The following is a 19686-nucleotide window of genomic DNA, read 5'->3' as shown; positions in this document are numbered from 1 at the left end:
GGTGACCTCCAGCCTCCCGCCGAGCTCACAGCGTGAGTGTCCGGGCACACTGCAAGGTGACCTCCAGCCTCCCGCCGAGCTCACAGCGTGAGTGTCCGGGCACACTGCAAGGTGACCTCCAGCCTCCCGCCGAGCTTACAGCTGGAAGGGCACCTTCAGTCAGCAATCGATATGTCATTTGGGTAGAGCAACTCAATAATGAAAACAGTGGATCTTCCCAAATTAGAAAAACAGAAAGGCGAATGAACGAATATGTATGAGTGTCCCGTGAAGAGGCGCTGTGCTAGGCTTTGTGGAGATTACAGGTTCTTGTAGGATGTGGTTCCCGCTGCCCTACAGCAGCTCACCTGGGGAGACATAATCCGTGAAAAGTTCAAATAACAATAGAAGATTTAAATAGCATTTCAAAATAGCTGTTATTAATAGAGGAGAACAAAAACCAATCTGTTTTTGCACGGGTTCTCCTAAAAATGTTAACATCATTCTAAGCTGTGGAGAGTGGATTGAAGCGACATCAGTGACCAGTCATTGGGTTCTAGGGGTCTGTCTGTAAATCTGTCTGGACCTGCCAGAGGCCGTGTGTGCATTGCAGATTGACCGCCTCCCTTCAATTATGCAGAAATACCTGCACTGGCTGGAAGAGCACTGTCAATGGTTTAAGCATTCTAAAGTTCACCTTTGTGGGTCCGAAACACATCACCCCTCTCCCTTCTACCTCCAACAGAATTCCCTTTATGAATGTGATAGAATGGAAGGGAAAGAGTGCAAGTCTTGCTAAGTGGACTGAAGGTCATTTTCACAAAGGGCATTGAAAGTATCTGCTCTGGGACCCCGTGGAGGGACTTGCACTTTTCCTGGAACCTCAAGTTTTTGGAATACTGTGCTGGCGTCACTCCAGAACCACTGGACCTGTACAACATGCTGATTCCCTGATGCACAGGCGATCCAGGCTTCAGTCCCAGCTTTGATGAGAGCACCAGCCTCAAGCCTTGTTCTGTGCCCACAAGGAAACGAAAGTAAAAATTGATAGCAAACTTACTTTAACTAAACCCAGAATCAGGGTTGTTTCTGGGCTTTTGCAGCCCAGAATCAGGCTTGTTTCTTGGTTTTGATTGCTGTAAATGAACGATTGATGCTTTTTATTGTTATTGTCGTTCACTGGTTCATTCTTTTCTTCAAGAAGGTTTTATTTACATTTGTGTCATTGTGAAAATAGCGCACTTGTTGAAGTATTTTGAAAATTAGGAAAAGCAGAATAAAAATGTACCCAGTGCCACTATTTACATTTCGATTTATTTCTTTCCACTGTTTTACAAGATATGACTATACTAATACTTCTAGTGCTAGAATCCTTGCCTCACCCTCTCCAAGATGGTTGTAGGATTTCTGGATTGCTGAGATGATGTACAGTTGCAAAAATGTCAAGATGTGTCAGGTAAGCTACATCTGCTGTTGGCCTAAGGACAGATGTTTTGGTGTGAGGATGCCCAGTGTCTTAGAGACCATGTAAGTCCTTGATGACGTACCCAAATTTCCCTAGATCGGCCTCACAGCCATAATGCCATGTGCATTCCTCAATATGCTAGCCCAATATATTTCTCCCAAGGACGGCTCAGCTATTCTAAAAAATTCTGATCAGGAGTGGGGAGAGGTGAGCTGCCTATGAAGAAGACAGAGTGTGCTTATTTGCACTGTTTTCATTTCCTTTGCACATAATTTGGAGGCACTTCCCCAACTGGGACAGTGTGGTTAATTTGTGGAAAGCTCCGGCTACTAGCACTGGTCCTTCCTTTGGCCTTGTCAATCTAGATACATTGGCTTGGGAAATTAGGCATCCTGACCTCAGTTGCACAGCCCTCTTCCTCCTTTTACCAAAGCACATGATTTAGCCAGATACCAACTATCCACACCACAGAGATCATTCCAGCAATTTGGCATGGGGAAAGTTGGTAGGAGGATGAGTGAAGGGAGGGGAGGGAGAAACAGCGTTAAAGGTAGCCTCAAGACCATGGAGGCATCTAGGCATGGAGGGAGGAGGCCTCAGATACAGGAGAGAAGGCAGGCAGATAATTGGTGGCCTGGGCACTCAGCAGGGCAGTGGTTACCTTGTCCTTGACTTTGAGTCTCCTACCTCATCCATCTTTGCTGGCCCATGGTCAAGCAGTCTTCTCACTGTGGGGAGAAAGTGAAGGGGGAGGAGCAAGAGGAGCAGGATATGGTAGTGGTGGCAGTGGTAGTGGAGGTGGATAACTTCAACATTTGCAGGGTTGGCTGGGTGTGGTGGCTCAGGCCTGTAATCCCAGCACTTTGGGAGTCCTAGATGAGTGGATCATGTGAGGTCAGGCGTTTGAGACCAGCATGGACTACATGGTGAAATCCCGTCTCTACTAAAAATACAAAAATTAACTGGGTGTAGTGGTGGGCACCTGTAATCCCAGGTACTCGGGAGGCTGAGGCACAAGAATCACTTGAACCCGGGAGGTGGATGTTGCAGTGGGCGGAGATTGCGCCACTGCACTCCAGCCTGGGCCACAGAGCAAGACTCTGCCTGAAAGAAAAAAAAAAAAATTACAGCGTCCTTTAAACTCATGAGTCAAAATGTTTGCACCATCTAAATTGTGGTGCCTTGGAGCAAAGCTCTGGTTCCCAGGCCCTGGTTATAGTTCTAAATAATGGGTACTATTGTGCATTGTAGGATGTTTTTAGTAAGATAGAGAGAGAGAGAGAGAGAGAGAGAGGACTATAAATCCACCTTGGTGGGTTTTGTTTTTTTTCTTTTTTACCTTAGCATTATAGCAAGGACATAAATACATAAATATATTCTTAGCGTTTTTTTGTTTTTTAGTTTTTTTAGAGACAATATCTAGCTAGCTCTGTTACCCAAGCTGGAGTGCAGTGTCACGCAGCCTTGAACTCCTGGGCTCAAGCAATCCTCTTGCCTTAGGCTCCTGAGTATCTTGGACTACAGGTGTTCACCACCATGCCTGGCTAATTTATTTTTTATTGTTGTTTTCTTGTAGAGACAAGGCATTGCTATGTTGCACAGGCTGGTCTTGAACTCCTGGCCTGAAGCGATCATCCTACTTCAGCCTCTCAAAATGTTGGATTACAGGCATGTAATCCACATTCCTGGCCAGCTATTGATATTCTTTTGAGTGGATGTGCTGTGTTCTAACCGCTCTTCTATTGTTGGGCATTTAACCAATAGCCATTTATAGAAATATTATCATCTAGTCAAGATCACATAGTATTAGGTATGGTTAAAATGCTTTAAGAGTAGAGATTTCATGGGGATTAGTTACTTTGCCATGGAATTCCAATTTCATGGTCCTAGAATGTATAGGGCAAGAGTGAGTTCTGTACATCCCCTGGAGTGTCCAACAATTTAACTCCCCTTTGAACTCTTGGTTTACATATTTTTTTAAGTGGGGGCAGGAAGAAGTAATTTCTTTCTTTTAAATTGACACAGTGAAAAATTAAGAAGTAAAAGATACATTTAGTCAAAGCTCCCAGTGTTCTATCTGTTCCTGTCTATTTTTCACTTAGAGAGAAATATGACCCTGACTTGGTATTTGTCATTTCCACATTCATCTTTAGATGTTACAGATTTGGCATATTACTTGGCATAATTTAAACCTTTATAAAATGACATTGTGTAGTGTTCATATCCTTCTTCAGCTTACTTTTTTCACTTAATATATTTGTGAGATTCATTCACATTGGGGCTTGTAATTATAATTCATCGTTTTCTCTTTCTTTCCTTTTATTTATTTATTTTTTTGAGACAAAATCTCACTCTGTTGCTCAGGCTGGAATGCAGTGGCGAGATCACTGCTCACTGCAGCCTTGACCTCCCCAAGCTCAGGTGATCCTCCCACTTCAGCCCCTTAGTAGCTGGGACAATAGGTGTGTGCCACCACACCCAGCTGATTTTTTTTTTTTTAATGGAGATGGGGTTGCCATGTTGCCCAGGCCCACTCCTGGGCTCAAGCCATCTGCTGCCTCGGCCTCCCAAAGGGCTGAGATTACAGGCCTGAGCCACTGTACCTAGCTGCTAATTCATTTATTTTCAATCCTATTTGTTCTTTCATTGCATGAATATGTCACAGTTTATTTCTCCATTTGCCTAATGATGGGCGTTCATTCCCACCTCCTCATTTTTTTGCTATTAGAAACAATGCTACCTTGAGTATTCTTGCAAATGTCTCCTTAAGAGCACATTTGGAAAGTTTTTTGAGGATTCGTTAGTAGTAGAATTATTAGGTCATTAGGTTTGTGCATCTTCAGCTTTACTAGATATTGAACACTGCTTTCTAAAGTGGTAGTATCAGTTCACACTCCCATCTGGTGTTCCTGTTGTTCCATATGTATTCTTGTCAGTACTTGATCTTATCAGACTTGATTTTTTGGCAGGCTGATGTGATGAAATGGTATCTCTGGGGGATTTTATCTCTTATGGCAAATTAGATTTATTTTATAGTTTGCTTCCGTTGGCCAGAACAGAACCAAAGTTACATACATTAAAAACAACAACAACAACAAAACTTGTTCAAGTGCTTATCCTTCAATATTCTTTTAAGATTTGCCAAGCAAGACAGCCATTTGGAAATCTATTTAGACTTAAAACTTAGATTATAAAATAAATATTCTATTTCCAGTGAACAGAATTATACCCTGTGTAATTTGGTATTAGAACCTCAGCTGACTCCAACTGCCCACTGAGTACAGGTGACTGTCAGTTGGCTGGTCTCTGGATGCTGTATTCTCTTGGTTAGAAGCAAGTCACAGGTCCCGCCCACACTCAAAGGGAGAGGACCATGCAAGGTGTGAACACCAAGAGACAAGGATGGTGTTGGTGGGGGGCGCACCTTATGAGTCTGTCCACCACAGCAGGGACCCTTTTTGATCATCATGTTTCAGCATCATGGGTTCCAGTGTCGTGGGTTTAGATCAGCATTGTTAGGGTGATCAGAGACTATCCGGAGGCTGACTTACCCAGCCTGGTTCCCACTGGAAGTGAAATTCCAACATATTAATTCACATCGAGAAAAGTAGCTGGCAGATAGACTTAGGCTTGTGTTTGCCAATTCCTGTGTACTCTTCTTTTATGCACAGCTATACGGAAAGCTAAAAGATGTGGTTGGTGAGTATGGACTCAGGGCAAGGAGTGAATAGGATTATCTTTACGCTAATATCATTGGACCATGAGAGCCTAATGCATCCCCCTGTATTATAGAACTTTTCCTGCTGCCCTGGATTCTTAGGTCCTTGGAAACACCAATAATTTTTTTTTTTTTTTTTTTTTTTGAGATACAGTCTCACTCTATCCAGACCAGGCTAGAAGGCAATGGTGTGATCTGGGCTTACTGCAACCTCTGTCTCCTGGATTCAAGTGATTCTTCTGCCTGAGCCTCCCGAGTAGCTGGGATAACAGGTGTGGACCATCATGCTCTGCTAATTTTTGTATTTTCAGTAGAGATACGGTTTCATCCTGTTGGCCAGGCTGGTCTTGAACTCCTGACCTCAAATGATCCATCCACCTCGGCCTCCCAAAGTGCTGGGATTACAGACATGAGCCACCACGTCTGGTCACCAATACGTTTTGTCTCTTCAAACTCTGCTTTTAGTAGACATGCTGTGTATACCATCCTCCTTTCTGGTTGCACATTCATTCTTGAGCCAGAATATAATTCAATTGATTATATTCAACAGCATGAAATTAATTCAATTCAGTTATCTCTCCTGGACATTCACACACCCAGCAAACATTTACTGATCAGCTCTGATGTGCCAGGTGCTTGGGATATAGCTGTGGACAATACAGCTCCTCGTGGAGCATGCAGCATAAAGCCAAAGATGGATATTGAACTAGTATGATGAGTGCTTGCTGATTTCAGTAGTGAGTGTCAGCAGTGTCTTGGATCGTTTTTATAAATCAGCTGTTCCCATCTCTTTCTGATTCTTCAGATTTCATTGTCAGAGTCCCATCTTAACTTGGATTTTGCAGTCTTCCCCATTGACTTTCTACACTACCTGCATCATTTTGTAGAGCAAAGGAAAGGAAAATAAGATACCAGAAAGCTGAACTGATCCATGATTATAAATGCTATTTCAGTGAAAATGTCCATCATTAAGAGACTAGCTAACAATTATGGTAGATCCATTCAGTGGACTATCATGCAGGCATTAAAGACAGTGATGTAGGCTGAGCATAGTGGCTCACATCTGTAATTCCAGCACTTTGGGAGGCCAAGGTGGGAGGATTACTTGAGGCTGGGAGTTTGAGGCCAGCCTGGGCAATATAGTAAGACCTCATCTCTGTAAAAAAATTGAAAAATTAGCCAGATATGGTGTTACGGGCCTGTGGTCCCAGCTACCCTGGAGGCTGAGGCAGGAGGATTGCTTGAGCCTAGGAGTTGGAGGCTGCAGTGAGCTATGACCAAGCCACTGTACTCCAGCCTGGGTGACAGAATGAGACCCTGTCTCACAAAAAAAAAATTTAATGGTGATGTATATCTTTATATATTGACATGGAATCATGCTTATGATGTAGTGTCAATTCGTAAATGCAGCATACACATAGTCTATGAAGTATTATATTATATTATATATTTATTTATTTTGAAACCGGGTCTCACTGTGGCACCCGAGCTGGAGTGCAGTGGCATGATCTCAGGTCACTGCAGCTTCCAACTTACCAGGCTCAGGTGGTCCTCCTACCTTAGCCTCCTAAGTAGCTGGGACCGCAGGCATACACCAACATGCCTGCCTAATTTTTGCATTTTTTATAGAGATAGGGTTTTGCCATGTTGCCCAGGCTAGTCTTGAACTCCTGGGCTCAAGTGATCCTCTTCCCTTGGCCTCCCAAAGTGCTGGGATCATAGGCATGAGCCACCGCTCCTGGCTGAGAGTTTTATTTTAAAAATCATATAGGTATTCTATCAGATGTGCATAAAGGGACATTAGCCAGGGAAGGGAAAGGAACCAACCCTTACTGGAAGCTTATCCAGTGCCCTAAGGCCAGACACTGTTTTGGATACTCCATAGCCTTCTGTGGCTAATGCCTGGTGATGCAGAGGCTGAGGTCCTAGGTTCAAATCTCTGCTCTACTTCTCCTTAGACACGTGATGTTGGGCCAGTTGCTGAACATTTCATAGTCTCAGTTTCCTCTGGTTCAATGTTGATAATAAGAGTAATCCTTTACAAACAATTGTGATGATGAATTAAACTAATGCACATAAATGTGCTTCGTGAGTACCTGACCTTCACGAGTAAGCAGTTACTCCTTACATTATGTGTGAGCAGCTGTTAGTTATGTGACCCCCAACCCAGCCAACTCAGGTGGGCCCGCTGAGATTGTACAGATAGTGGGGAAGCCAGGATTCAAGCAAGAGCCTTTCTGATCCTACCAGCATGTTTTCTGTGAGAGAAAATTATGTTGGACTGTAGTTATATAAAGGGAGAGTGAGAGAAAGAGGGATGAGAGAGACAGTAGAAGAAGGAAAACAGGCAGGAAAAATGGGAAGTGAAGAGAAAGGGCAAAGGAAAATGAAGAGGAATCAATGGCAGGGAAAGCAAAAAAAAAAAAAAAAAAAATTGTAAGAGAGGAGGCAGGGAGAAGGTAAGGGAGAAGAGCTGGAAGAGGGTAGGGAGGGAGGCAAGAGAAGAGAGAGGAATGAGAAGCCCTAGGTGAATCTGCATGCCTTTCCTGCTACTCCAGCCAGATCCCATCTCTGGGCTGCCTGAATTCCCAGTCTAGTCACCAGGGCCTTGGGCCTGCATGCACCACTGTGCCTCCCCATCTCCTCCGACTCCTGCTTGCCTGGGAGGCCCTTGCCTTCCACCATCCCACACAATTTCCTATCACTCCTCAGGGCCTGCCGATCAAGTCCAGAGGCCTGAGGGTGCTGTTGGAGGTGAGTTAGAGAATGACTCCCAGCTGTCTTTCCAGACAAACCTTCCACTGTTTCCGCCCTCTATCCTTTCACTCTGTTTTTAGCTATAAGGAAATAGGGTTTTCTTTCACCATCATGTTACAACCGCTTTATTCATAAATGCTTTGCCTATTTTCTATTCCGATGGTTGGGCCTAATGTATCAATCCTATATTTTAATAGTGAAATGAAAAATTAACTGTTTTTACATGATTGATATTCAACTCATTAGTAAAAATTGTTGTTTTAATTTATTAAATTCATTTACCATTTTACATTAAAATGGTATGGCAGATTTTTCTACTCAGTGTCACGTTACTTATAAAACCATAATAATTGGCATTAATGTCTTCTTTTTCATTAAAATATTAAAATACTCATCTCTATGTATATCTACTTCCTTTTTTGTTTCTCCCTTTATAGAATCCTCATAATCACAAATAATGATTTTGATTTAGATAATAGCAGTTCACTTTAGTCTTCTGTGAACTCCTGAATTCTATTTATATATTGCATATTTGGGGCATTTGGATTGTTTTTCTTTTTTCCTTTTTTGAGACAAGGTCTTACTGTGTCACCCAGGCTAGAGTGCAGTGGTGCATTCGTGGCTCACTGCAGCCTTGATCTCCCAGGCTCAGGTGATTTTCCCACGTTAGCCTCTCAGGTAGCTGGGACTACAGGTGCATAACACCACGCCCAGCTAATTTTTTTTTTTTTTTTTTTTTTTTTTTGTAGAGACGGGGTTTTGCTATGTTGCCCAGGCTGGTCTCAAACTCCTGGGCTCAAGAAATCCTCCAACCTTAGCCTCCCAGGTGGGACTACAGGTGTGTGCCACCATACCTGGCTAATTTTTTTTTTTTTTTGTAGAGATGGGATTTTGCCATGTTACCCAGGCTGGTCCCAAACTCCTGGGCTCACCCTAGCCTCCCAGGTAGCTGGGACTACGGGTGTGTGCCACCACACCTGGCTAACTTTTTTTTTTTTTTTTGTAGAGACGGTGTTTCACCATGTTGCCCAGGCTGGTCTCAAACTCCTGAGCTCAAGCGATCCACCCACCTTAACCTCCCAAAGTGCTGGGATTACAGGCCACAGTGCCTGGCCCCGGATTTTATTTTTTGTTATTTTTTCCCATTCTTTTCTTCTTGCTTTACCTACCTGTCCCTTCCCCCAACTTCTCCCAATTTTAAAACCGTGTAAAGTGGAGATTGTTTAATATAGTGGAATCACAGCACAATCAAAACAGCATGAAACCCAGACCCGTGTGATAAGGTTGTAGACAGACCTGTGGTATCAGTGATCAGATTTACAAACGTACAGGAGATGATAACCTCAGGCAGGTAAGCCAGAATTAACAACGGGAAGATCTGCAAACGATGCTTGGGAGGTTATTTAATCCTGTGACTTATTCATTATCAATCTTTATTCATCTGCAATATAGATCCCACGTTCTGGCAAAGATTCGTGATGCTAACAAACCAAGCGACCTGCCAGATATGCAGATCCTCACCAGATTCATAAAGGGCACCCATTCTGAATAATGTGTCTTGTGAGCTCATACCTTATGAAATTTCTTGTCATAGAGCTGCATAGCACTTAGGAGGGTTTGCTTCTGAAAAGCCATCTCCGATAATCAGTGGTGTGGCTTGACTTTTGTGGCTCTGTTCAGGTAGATGAAATGACCTTCAGAGAAGGGGATGCCAAAGTCTCCATTCTTTCAGATACTTATTGAGTGTGTAATATTTGGGATTCAGTCTTGGTAAATAATTATACTTTTTAACTAAACTGTATTGTCTTATATCTTTATTGCTGCAATTTCTGATCTGGAGAAGTGCTGGTCATTCACTCAGTCATTAACAAACACTTATGGATACTTCTAGGTCAGCCCTGTGTCTATTAAGATTTGAAACATGCCCATAAATAGCGTGTTGTTTAGTAGGGGAGCTTGACTATTAAACAACTAAAAAGAATAGAGCATAATAAATAGTATATAAACAGATCAAGAGCTGGAGAAATGCAAAAGAGAGAACCATTTTATAGACTGGAGGGGCTGGTGAGGCCTTAAAGAGTGCATGAGTTTTCTAGGCTGGCAGGGGCGGGAAGGGCATTTCCCATAGAGCGCATGCAGAGGCGTGATGGCAGGAGAGTGCAGGACGTATCCAAGGACGGTGGTGGATGGGTGGCAGGGGGAGGGTTCTGGGTGACTGGAGCAGGTGATTGTGGTAAGGAGTGGCCAAATATGAGGCTGGAAGAACAGGTTAGGCAGGCCAGAGCATGTTCAGAAGAAAGGAAGTAGAGGTTGGAGTGTTGGAGAGAAGGTGTGGAACAATCTCTCCATCCCCTATTTTGGGAAAGCCGACTCATTCTCATCGGTTCTTCCTGACCTAGCTGCTACCCAGGAAAAATCGACCTCTCTCCTGTTTTCCCTCCCCATGTGTTTTGGTTCATAGGGTTAGCCACTTAACCCGTTGTTTTTGTTTGTTTGTATTTGAGACAGAGTCTCCTCTGTTGCCCAGGCTGGAGTGCAGTGGCGCTATCATGGCTCACTGTAGCCTCAACCTCCCTGGGCTCAGGTGATCCTCCTGAGTAGCCTCCAGAGTAGCTGGGACTACAGGTGTGCATCAGTATGCCTGGCTAATTTTTGTATTTTTTGTAGAGATAGGGTTTCGCCATGTTGCCCAGCTGGCCTCGAACTCCTGGGCTTGAACTCCTGGGCTCAAGCAATCCTCCCACTTCGGTCTCCCAAAGTGCTGGGATTACAGGCATGAGCCACGACCCATTGTTTTCTGGTTGGTTTAGATGACTTCTCCTGAGGGAAGGGATTTTTGTTTTTCCTAGTTAGGTTCCTTAATTAGCTAATAGATGCCAAATACATGTTTCTTAAGTTAGGCTACTCTGTAGATTAATATCTCAACTGAGATGTCTTACAACTTTAAAACTGTAAAGATTCTGTGATCCTAAATAACAGCATTTCCCACACTGGCCTAATTTTATTTATGGTAGTCCCCCCTTATCAATGGTTTCACTTTCCACATTATCCAAGGTCAACCATCGTCAAAAATGTTAAATAAAAAATTCTAGAAGTAAACAATTCATAAGTTTTAAATTGTGTGCTGTTCTGAATAGTGTGATGAAATCTTGTGTGATCCTGCTCCCTCCTGCCCAGAACGGGAAGCATCCTCTTGTCCAGCGTGTCCACACCATGTATACCCGGCCCTGTGAGTCACTTAATAGCCATCTCTGTTATCAGATTGATGGTTGGGGTATTGCAGTGCTTGTGACCAAGTAACCCTTATTTTACTTCATAATGGCCCCAAAGTGCAAGAGTACTGTGCCTAATTTATGCATTAAACTTAATCATGGGTATGTATGTGTAGGAAAAAGTAGTATATATAGGCTTCGGTTTCAGGCATCCTCTGGGGGTCTTGGAATGTATCCCCTGCAGATAAGGGAGGGCTACTGTAGTCTATATGGCAGAAATTCTTCTCTTTGACACTGAAGAACTCTTTGGGCACCATAGCTTGTTTGGCATGAATGACTTTTTTTTCCTTAAATGTAATTTGTTTCAAGTTCTTTGTCTAAGAAAGTGAAATGTTCACATTTTGAAACTCCAAAAATAAAACACTAGAGAGATGATGCCAAAACAGTGATTTCAATCAGAAATGCTTTCTGAATCCAGCATCTAAATGAGAATTAATTATGGAATCTGATCATGGTTAGTAGGCACTCATTGTTTTAAGGCAATTGATGGCAGTATTGAGGAACCTAAAAAAGTATTTTAAACGTTCTCTAGTGTTTTTCATATTTCTAATGAGTTGCGATGGCCAAATGTTCCTTATATGCAAGATGAAATATGAATGATTGTATCTTATTATAAAGTTTTCAAGTTCTGATGAAGAATATCATTCTCGTTCCCTTGGTAGATAGATATCTTCCCACAAATCAGATCACATTGATCATGTGCTATTTTATTTGAGATTAATTTAGAAATAAGTGCTCTTCATTTACGATGGAACAAGTAGTAAAAATTTTCTGAGATCAAATTTACTGAGGTAGTTTCCTGCAAATTTCTACAGAGAAGTATAAGATTGAATAAGCCTATTAAAGACACTCTAGTTTCTGTTAAAGTGGTTTCTCAAGCTTGAGATGCAGATTTGAAGTGAGGAAACTTCAGGAAACTCCATTGCACAGTCCCTGTTGATCTGTCTTGCAAGGCTTAGCTATATTAATTTCAGAAGAGCTTTGATTTTGCTTGATTGCTTTTCTTCTTATTTGGAAACATATGCTGTTTATTTCATGTATATGATACAAAGCATTTAATAATATAACTGATCAGTGTTTCAACATAATTTATGATCCACTTAGCAGCTTAATAATAAGCTTTTGAGGTTAAGTTCTAGATATAAACTGTTAAATAATTTAGTGCTTATTTTTTCAACAGATGTGAATTATTAAAAAGAAAATGGCCCAACGGAGCACTGTACTTCCTTCTCGTGTCACCAAGGAAAGGTATAATTTATGGAAAATATGCATCTAAGGTATACTTTTCCTTTCCACTCATCCCATGGGGGCTGCTAGTGGGTGTGATAGTTATAAATGAAAACTTGGGCTGTCACATTATCCAAGAATGGTTTTGTTCAAGGGCAAGAGAAACACTGTTGTGTCCTCTAGCTTTCAATTTATAGGATACTGTGGACCACTCAGTGACCCCAAGAAATAGAGATTTCACAGTAGTCCTGCAGTAGGTAGTCCTGTCTCGACAGTAGTCCCGTCGAGAGTGAAATATAACTCTGGGGACTTGAGGCTAACATCCCTGTTAAGCTTTTTAAATCAGAAGTTGCAGATTAGGGGCCTATCGGCCAAAATTGGCTCATGAAGTACATTGCTTGGCCTGCATGCTCTTGAATACGCTTTTTGGAAACAGAGTCTCACTCTGTTGCCCAGGCTAGAGTGCCAGTAGCACAGTCACAGCTCACAGCAGCCTGGACCTCCTGGGCTTAGGTGATCTCCCACCTAGCCTTCTGAGTAGCTGGGACTATAGGTATGTGCCACCATGCCCAGCTAATTTTTAGATAGTTTTTTATAGAGATAGGGTCTCCTTGTGTTGCCCAGGCTGATCTTGAACTCCTGGGCTCAAGCAATCCTGCCACCTCAGCCACCCAAAGTGTTGCAATTACAGGTGTGAGCCACTGCGCTGGCCTTAAATACTTTTAAAATGAATCGTTAACATTTTAAAATCAAGTGATTTCACAATCAAGTCTGAATTTGCTAGCTCTTCTTGAAATATCAGATGATCTGGAAAAAGGGACCTGAAGTCCCTGATGGTTACTGATGGGTGCAGCAGAACCGTGGCTCCCTTTAGCTGGGAAATACCCTTTCCAGTTCTCCAAAGTCCCTAACACTCCCTATTGCCTCATATGTAGTATGCTTCACTAATTTATGTCACCTGCCTGACCCATGTAGGCATTGAGTTTGTAACCACTGTTTCAGAAAGGGAGGAGGAGGAGAGCATGTTAGGAGACTTTGTTTGAACTTGATCTTGATAACATAGATTATATTGGGGAGACATCTCGGTGTACCAAAGTCTGCCAGCCTCTTGCTCTTGGAAGCCATGGAGACCACTTCTAGCACACTTAAATCTGTGGGCATGATTATTTAAAGATCTTTCCCGGCTCATGAAGAAAACTCTTTTAGGCAGAAATCCTGCCTCAAACCCTATTTAGCATGTGGTTATAGATAATTTGTATTTCCAAACCTCTCTGGGAAGTTTTGAATCTGGCTTTAAAAATTCTCTTTTCCCAATGAACAGCCCTCATGATTCCCTTCTGCAGGCGAGTGAGAACCATGCCCCGACACAGCCAGTCCCTGACCATGGCACCGTACTCATCTGTAAGCCTCGTGGAGCAACTGGAAGACAGGATCCTCTGCCACGAGAAAACCACCGCCGCCCTTGTAGAGCACGCCTTTCGGATTAAAGATGACATTGTCAACAGTTTGCAGAAAATGCAAAACAAAGGGGGAGGTGACCGCTTGGCCAGGCTTTTCTTGGAGGAGCATATCAGAAACATAACTGCCATAGTGAAGCAACTTAATCGGGATATCGAGGTAAGGTTTGTGAAAGTCAGGTGGCCTATGTCCCTTGCCACAGAATTGCCCCATGTCAGGAGGTCACCCAAGTCTAATTCCTACCTCCCAGGCAGTAATGCATTTAGAACAAAGCTGTCTGTCTTGTCTATTCTTAATTATCGCCAAGGAGACAGCTTGTGGAAATATCCTAATTAAATTTATTCCAGTATTTGATAACAGTGACTGTCAGTGTTATGTTTAATCTAAATTTACCTTGCTGATTATTAAATGACTTTATTTTGTTTGACTCTTAATGAAGAGAGGGAAGAACTAGTCAAATAGTTTCTCTCTGTAATCTTTCACATCTTTGAAGACAGCTATTAAGTCAGTTACTAAGGTCAGACTTTGTTGCTTCAGGTTAAATGTTTCTAGTTCATAATGATTATATGTAATACAGTTTATAACTCAAACAATTTAGGCATTCGAATTGCTCCTCAGACTCCCCTTTTTATTGCTGTAGTTTTCTTTGGAGTGAGACCAATAAAAGGCCAATATTGTCTATTTTTAGAATTGGTAGATTTACTGCTATTTATTGAACAATCACAGGGACCACACAGTTTAGTTCAGAAAGCTTCAGATCATTTAGGGCTTGGGTTTCCGTCACTACTCAATGTTCATATCTTTCACATGTAATGATTGAATATATGAATAATAGATATATGGCTAGATTAAGGAAAACTTTTGTTTCCTATGATGGAGATTATATCTGAATTATGCTTCCTAAAATTAAACCTCATTTCTTTTTTTTTCATTGTCAGATTTGTATTTATTTATTTATTTTAATGGCTTTATTGAGATATAATGTAAATGTCACAAAAAGTATAAAATTAAATGATTTTTAGTAAATTTATAAAATTGTGCAACCTCAACACAATTCAATTTTAGGACACTACCATTATCTTCCCAAAATTCGCATAAGCCTGTTTGCAGTCAAGTCCTACTTCTACCCCAGTCCCAGGCAACCACTCATCTACTTTCTGTCTCTAGAAATTGGTCTTTTCCAGACAGTTCATATAAATGGAAACCTTACAATATGAGGTCTTTCGCTTCTGGCTTCTTTCTTTCCTTTTCTTTCTTTCTTTTTTTTATTTGTTTGTTTTGTTTGTTTGTTTGTTTTTGTTTTGAATGCAGTCGTGCAATCGTGGCTCACTGAAGCCTTGACCTCCCAGGCTCAACCAATCCTCCTATGTCGGCCTCCCAAGTAGCTGGGACTACAGGTGTGCACTATCACGCTCAGCTAATTTTTGTATTTTTAATATTACAAGGTCCATCCATAATATAGTATTTTTTTTAGAGACATAGTCTCACTATGTTGCCCAGGCAGGGCTTGAACTCCTGGGCTCAAGTGATCTGTCTGCCTCAGCCTCCCAAAGTGCTGGGATTACACATGTGAGCCACTGTACAGCCTGTCCTCTCTCATTTAGCATAATCTTTCTGCGGTTCAGACATATCCTAGCATGTATCATATTCCTTTTTATGTCTGAGTAATTTCTATTTTCTGGATATACCACATTGTATTTATCTATTCAAGAACTGATGGACATTTGGATTGTTTCCAGTTCTTAGCTTTTATGAGTAAAGCTGCTATGAACACTTGTGACAGGTCTTTGATGTAAAAATATGTCTTTATTTCTCTTGAGTAAATTACTAGGAGTAGAATTTCTGGGTCTTATAGTGAGCTTATGTTTAACTTTTTAAAACATAGTCAAATAATTTTCCAAAGTGGCTATAACATTTTACAATCCCACAAGCAATATATGAAGGTTCCAGTTTCTCTAGCCCTCAGCAATACTTGGCATTTTCTTTTTTTATTGTAGTCATTCTAATGGATGTGTAGTGGTATCTCATTATGGTTTAAATTTGTATTTTCCTAGTAACTAATGATCTTGAACGCCTTTTTGTATGCTTATTGATCATTTGTATGTCTTTGTTGGTGAAATGTCTAAGTCTTCTACCCATTTTTTAAAAATTAAGATTTTCTTCATTGTGGGAAAAAAGCTACCATTTTAACCATTTTAAGTGTACAATCTAATGACATTAAGTACATTCACAATGTTGGGCAATCATTATTACTGTCTGTTTCCAAAAGGTTTCCATCATCCCAAACTGAGACTTTGTTCCCATTAAAAAGTAACCCCCCACTCCACTTTCCCCTCAGCCCCTGGTGACATCTATTCTATTTTCTGTTCTTATGAATTTACTTATTCTAGCTACTTCATATAAGTGGAATCAGACAATAATTTGTCCTTTTGTGTCTGACTTTTCTCACTTAGCATAATGATTTCAAGGTCCATCCATAATGTAACAGGTATCAGAATTCATTTTTACATTGGGTTATTTGTCATATTATTGATAACTTATGCAAGTTTTTATGTAGTTTGGATACAATTCCCTTATCAGATATGTGATTTACAAATATTTTCTCCCATTCTGTGGCTTATATTTTCATTTTTGTAATAGTGTGTCTTTTGAAGTATGAGCATTTTTAGTTTTAATGAAGTCTAATATCAATTTTTTTCTTTAATGGTTTATTCTTTTGGTGTTGTGTCTTTACAACTATTTGCTTATTAACTCAAGGTCACAAAGATTTTCCCCTATGTTTAATTCAAGATTCTTAGTTTATGCACTTAGGTCTGTGAACTATTTTGAGGTAATTTTTGTATATGGTGTGAGGTAAGGGTCTAAGTTAATTTTTTTTCATCTTGCTATCCTAGGAAAATCTATACTTCTCCCATTTGTCCTTTTGTTGAAAATCAATTGGCCAAAAAATATAAGGGTTTATTTCTGGATTCCACTGATCTGTATGATTTTCTTAATGTCAATACCACATTGTCTTGATTTCTAGTTTTAGAGTATATTTTTGAAATAAGGTAATATAAGTTATCCAACTATGTTCTTTTTAAAAGGTATTTTTGGGCTAGTCTATGTCCTTTGCATTTTCAATTAAATTTTAGGATTAGCTTATCAGTTTATATTAAAAAGGTGACTTTGATAGACATTGCTTTGCATGTATAGATTTTAAAAAGGCTGGGTGCAGTGGATCACACTTGTAATCCTGGCACTTTGGGAGAGAGAAGTAGGAGAATCACTTGAGCCCAGGAATTTGAGACCAGCCTGAGCAACATAGTGAGACCCTATCTTTCTCTAAAATAATAATAACAATAATAATAAAAACAAATAATGTATAGATCCATTTGGGGAGAGTTGCCATCTTAATACTGTGCCTGATTGTTCAAGGAACCAACTTTTGGTTTTATTAATTTTGTCAGATTTTTTTGTTTTTGTTACTAATTTTAAAATTTTAAAATTGACAGACAATAATTATATATATTATTGGGGTACATAGTGATGTTTCAATACATCTAATATGCAGTGACCAGATCAAGGTAATTTTGTGTCCTTTAACAAATTGCTGTATCTCCTTCCCTTCCCCCTACCCATCCCATCCTCTAGTATTCTCCATTCTAATTTTTACTTCTTTGAGATCAACTTTTTTTAGCTTTCACATATGAGTAAGAACATGCAGTGTTTAACTTTCTGTTCCTGGCTTATTTCACATAACATAATGTCCTGCTGTTCTATCTGTGTTGCTGCAAAAGACAGAATTTTGTTCTTTTTTATGGCTGATAGTATTCCATTGTGTATATATATATACTACATTGTCTTTATCCATTCATCCATTGTTGGACACCTAGGTTTGACTCCATATCTTGGCTATTACGAATAGTGCTGCAATAAACATGGGGGTGCAGATGTCTCTTCAATATACTGATTTCCTTTCCTTTGGATAAATTCCCAGTAGTGGGATTGCTGGATCATATGGTAGTTCTATTTGTAGTTTTTTGAGGAACCTCCATACTTTTCTCCATAGTGGCTGTACTAGTTTACATTCCCGCCAACAGTGTATAAGAGCTCCCTTTTCTCTGCATACTTGCCAGCATGTGTTACTTTTTGTGTTTTGGTAATAGCCGTTATAACTGTAGTGAGATGATACTTCATTGTGATTTTGATTTGCATTTCCCTGATAGTGATATTGGGCCTTTTTCCATATATTTGTTTGCCATTTGTATGTCTTCTTTTGATAAATATTTGTTCAAATCATTTACTCATTTAAAAAATTGGATATTTTTTGCTGTTGAGATGTTTGAGTTCCTTCTGTATTCTGGATACTAATCTTATTGGATGAATAGTTTGCAGGTATTTTTCTCCCATCCTGTAGGTTGTATTTTCACTGTGTTGATTGTTTCCTTTACTGTGCAGAAGCGTTTTTGTTTGATATAATCCATTTGTTTATTTTTGCTCTTGTTGCCTGTGCTTTTGAGGTCTTCTTAATAAAATCTTCTCCTAGACCAGTGTCCTGAAGTGTTTCCCCTATGTTTTCTTCTATTAGTTTTATCATGTCGGGCCTTACATTTAGGTCTTTTGCCCATTTGGAGTTTGTTTTTGTCCAGGGTGGGTGGGGGGGGCCCTAGTTTAATTCTTCTGCATATGGATGTCCAGTTTTCCAAGCACCGTTTGTTGAAGATTTGTCTTTTCCTCAATGAGTGTTTTTGGCACCTTTGTCCAAAATCAGATGGCTGTAGATACGTGGATTAATTTCTAGGTTCTCTTTTCTGTTCTATTGTTCTATGTGTCTGTTTTTATGCCAGTACAATGCTGTTTTGGTTACTACAACTATGTAGTGTATTTTGAGGTCTGGTAGTGTGATGCTTCTGGCTTTGTTCTTATTTATTTATTTATTTATTTATTTATTTATTTAATTATTGAGATAGAGTCTCACTCTTTTGCCCAGGCTAGAGTGCAGTGGCATGATATTGGCTCACTGCAACCTCAGCCTCCCAGGTTCAAGTGTTTCTCCTGCCTCAGCTTCCCAAGTAGTTGAGATTATAGGCACATGTCATCACGCCAGGCTAATTGTCATATTTTTAGTAGAGACAGGGTTTCATCATGTTGACTAGGCTGGTCTCCAACTCCTGACCTCAGGTGATCCACCCATCTTGGCCTCCCAAAGTGCTGGGATTACAGGTGTGAGCCACTGCGCCCAGCCCTAGCTTTGTTCTTTTTGTTCAGGGTTGCTTTGGCTATTTGGGGTCTTTTGTGGTTCCATAGAAATTTTAGGGGTTATGGTTGGGCGCAGAGAACATCGTTTTTTTTTTCTTTTCTTTTTTTTTTTAAATTATACTTTAAGTTCTAGGGTACATGTGCACAATATGCAGGTTTGATACACAGGTATACATGTGCCATGTTGGTTTGATGCACCCATCAACTCATCATTTACATTAGGTATTTCTCCTAATGCTATTCCTCCCACAGCCCTCCACCCACTGACAGACCCCGGCGTGTGATGTTCCCCTCCCTGTGTCCAAGTGATCTCATTGTTCAGTTCCCACCTATGATTGAGAACATGCAGTGTTTGATTTTCTGCCCTTGTGATAGTTTGCTGAGAATGATGGTTTCCAGTCTCATCCATGTCCCTGCAAAGGACATGAACTCATCCTTTTTTATGGCTGCATAGTGCCCCATGGTGTATATGTGCCACATTTTCTTAATCCAGTTTATCATCGATGGGACATTTGGGTTGGTTCCAAGTCTTTGCTCTTGTGAATAGTGCTGCAATAAACATATATGTG

At 40.6% G+C, this 19686-nt stretch overlaps 1 protein-coding gene across 7 annotated transcripts in view; it reads left to right on the top strand.

The window, feature by feature from the left end:
* The window catches only part of LOC116268519 (protein FAM81A), a 116472-nt gene that overhangs the window by 35695 nt on the left and 61091 nt on the right, over positions 1–19686 (top strand). For 4 of the 7 annotated variants that reach the window (XM_031668595.1, XM_031668593.1, XM_031668592.1 and 1 more), the window contains 2 exons: positions 12372–12439; positions 13762–14035. In XM_031668595.1, the coding sequence (XP_031524455.1) occupies positions 12393–12439; positions 13762–14035 (321 nt within the window). In that variant the 5' untranslated portion in view covers positions 12372–12392. Of the gene's footprint in view, positions 1–5404; positions 5435–12371; positions 12469–13761; positions 14036–19686 lie in introns of those variants that run through there. The other 3 variants (XM_031668598.1, XM_031668596.1, XM_031668597.1) reach the window with 2 other exon arrangements.

This window comes from Papio anubis, chromosome 7, assembly GCF_008728515.1.
Source record: "Papio anubis isolate 15944 chromosome 7, Panubis1.0, whole genome shotgun sequence".
In the NCBI taxonomy this organism is placed as follows: Eukaryota; Metazoa; Chordata; class Mammalia; order Primates; family Cercopithecidae; genus Papio; species Papio anubis.
Note: the sequence above shows the minus strand (reverse complement) of the source record. Positions and strands in the feature narration are given on the sequence as shown.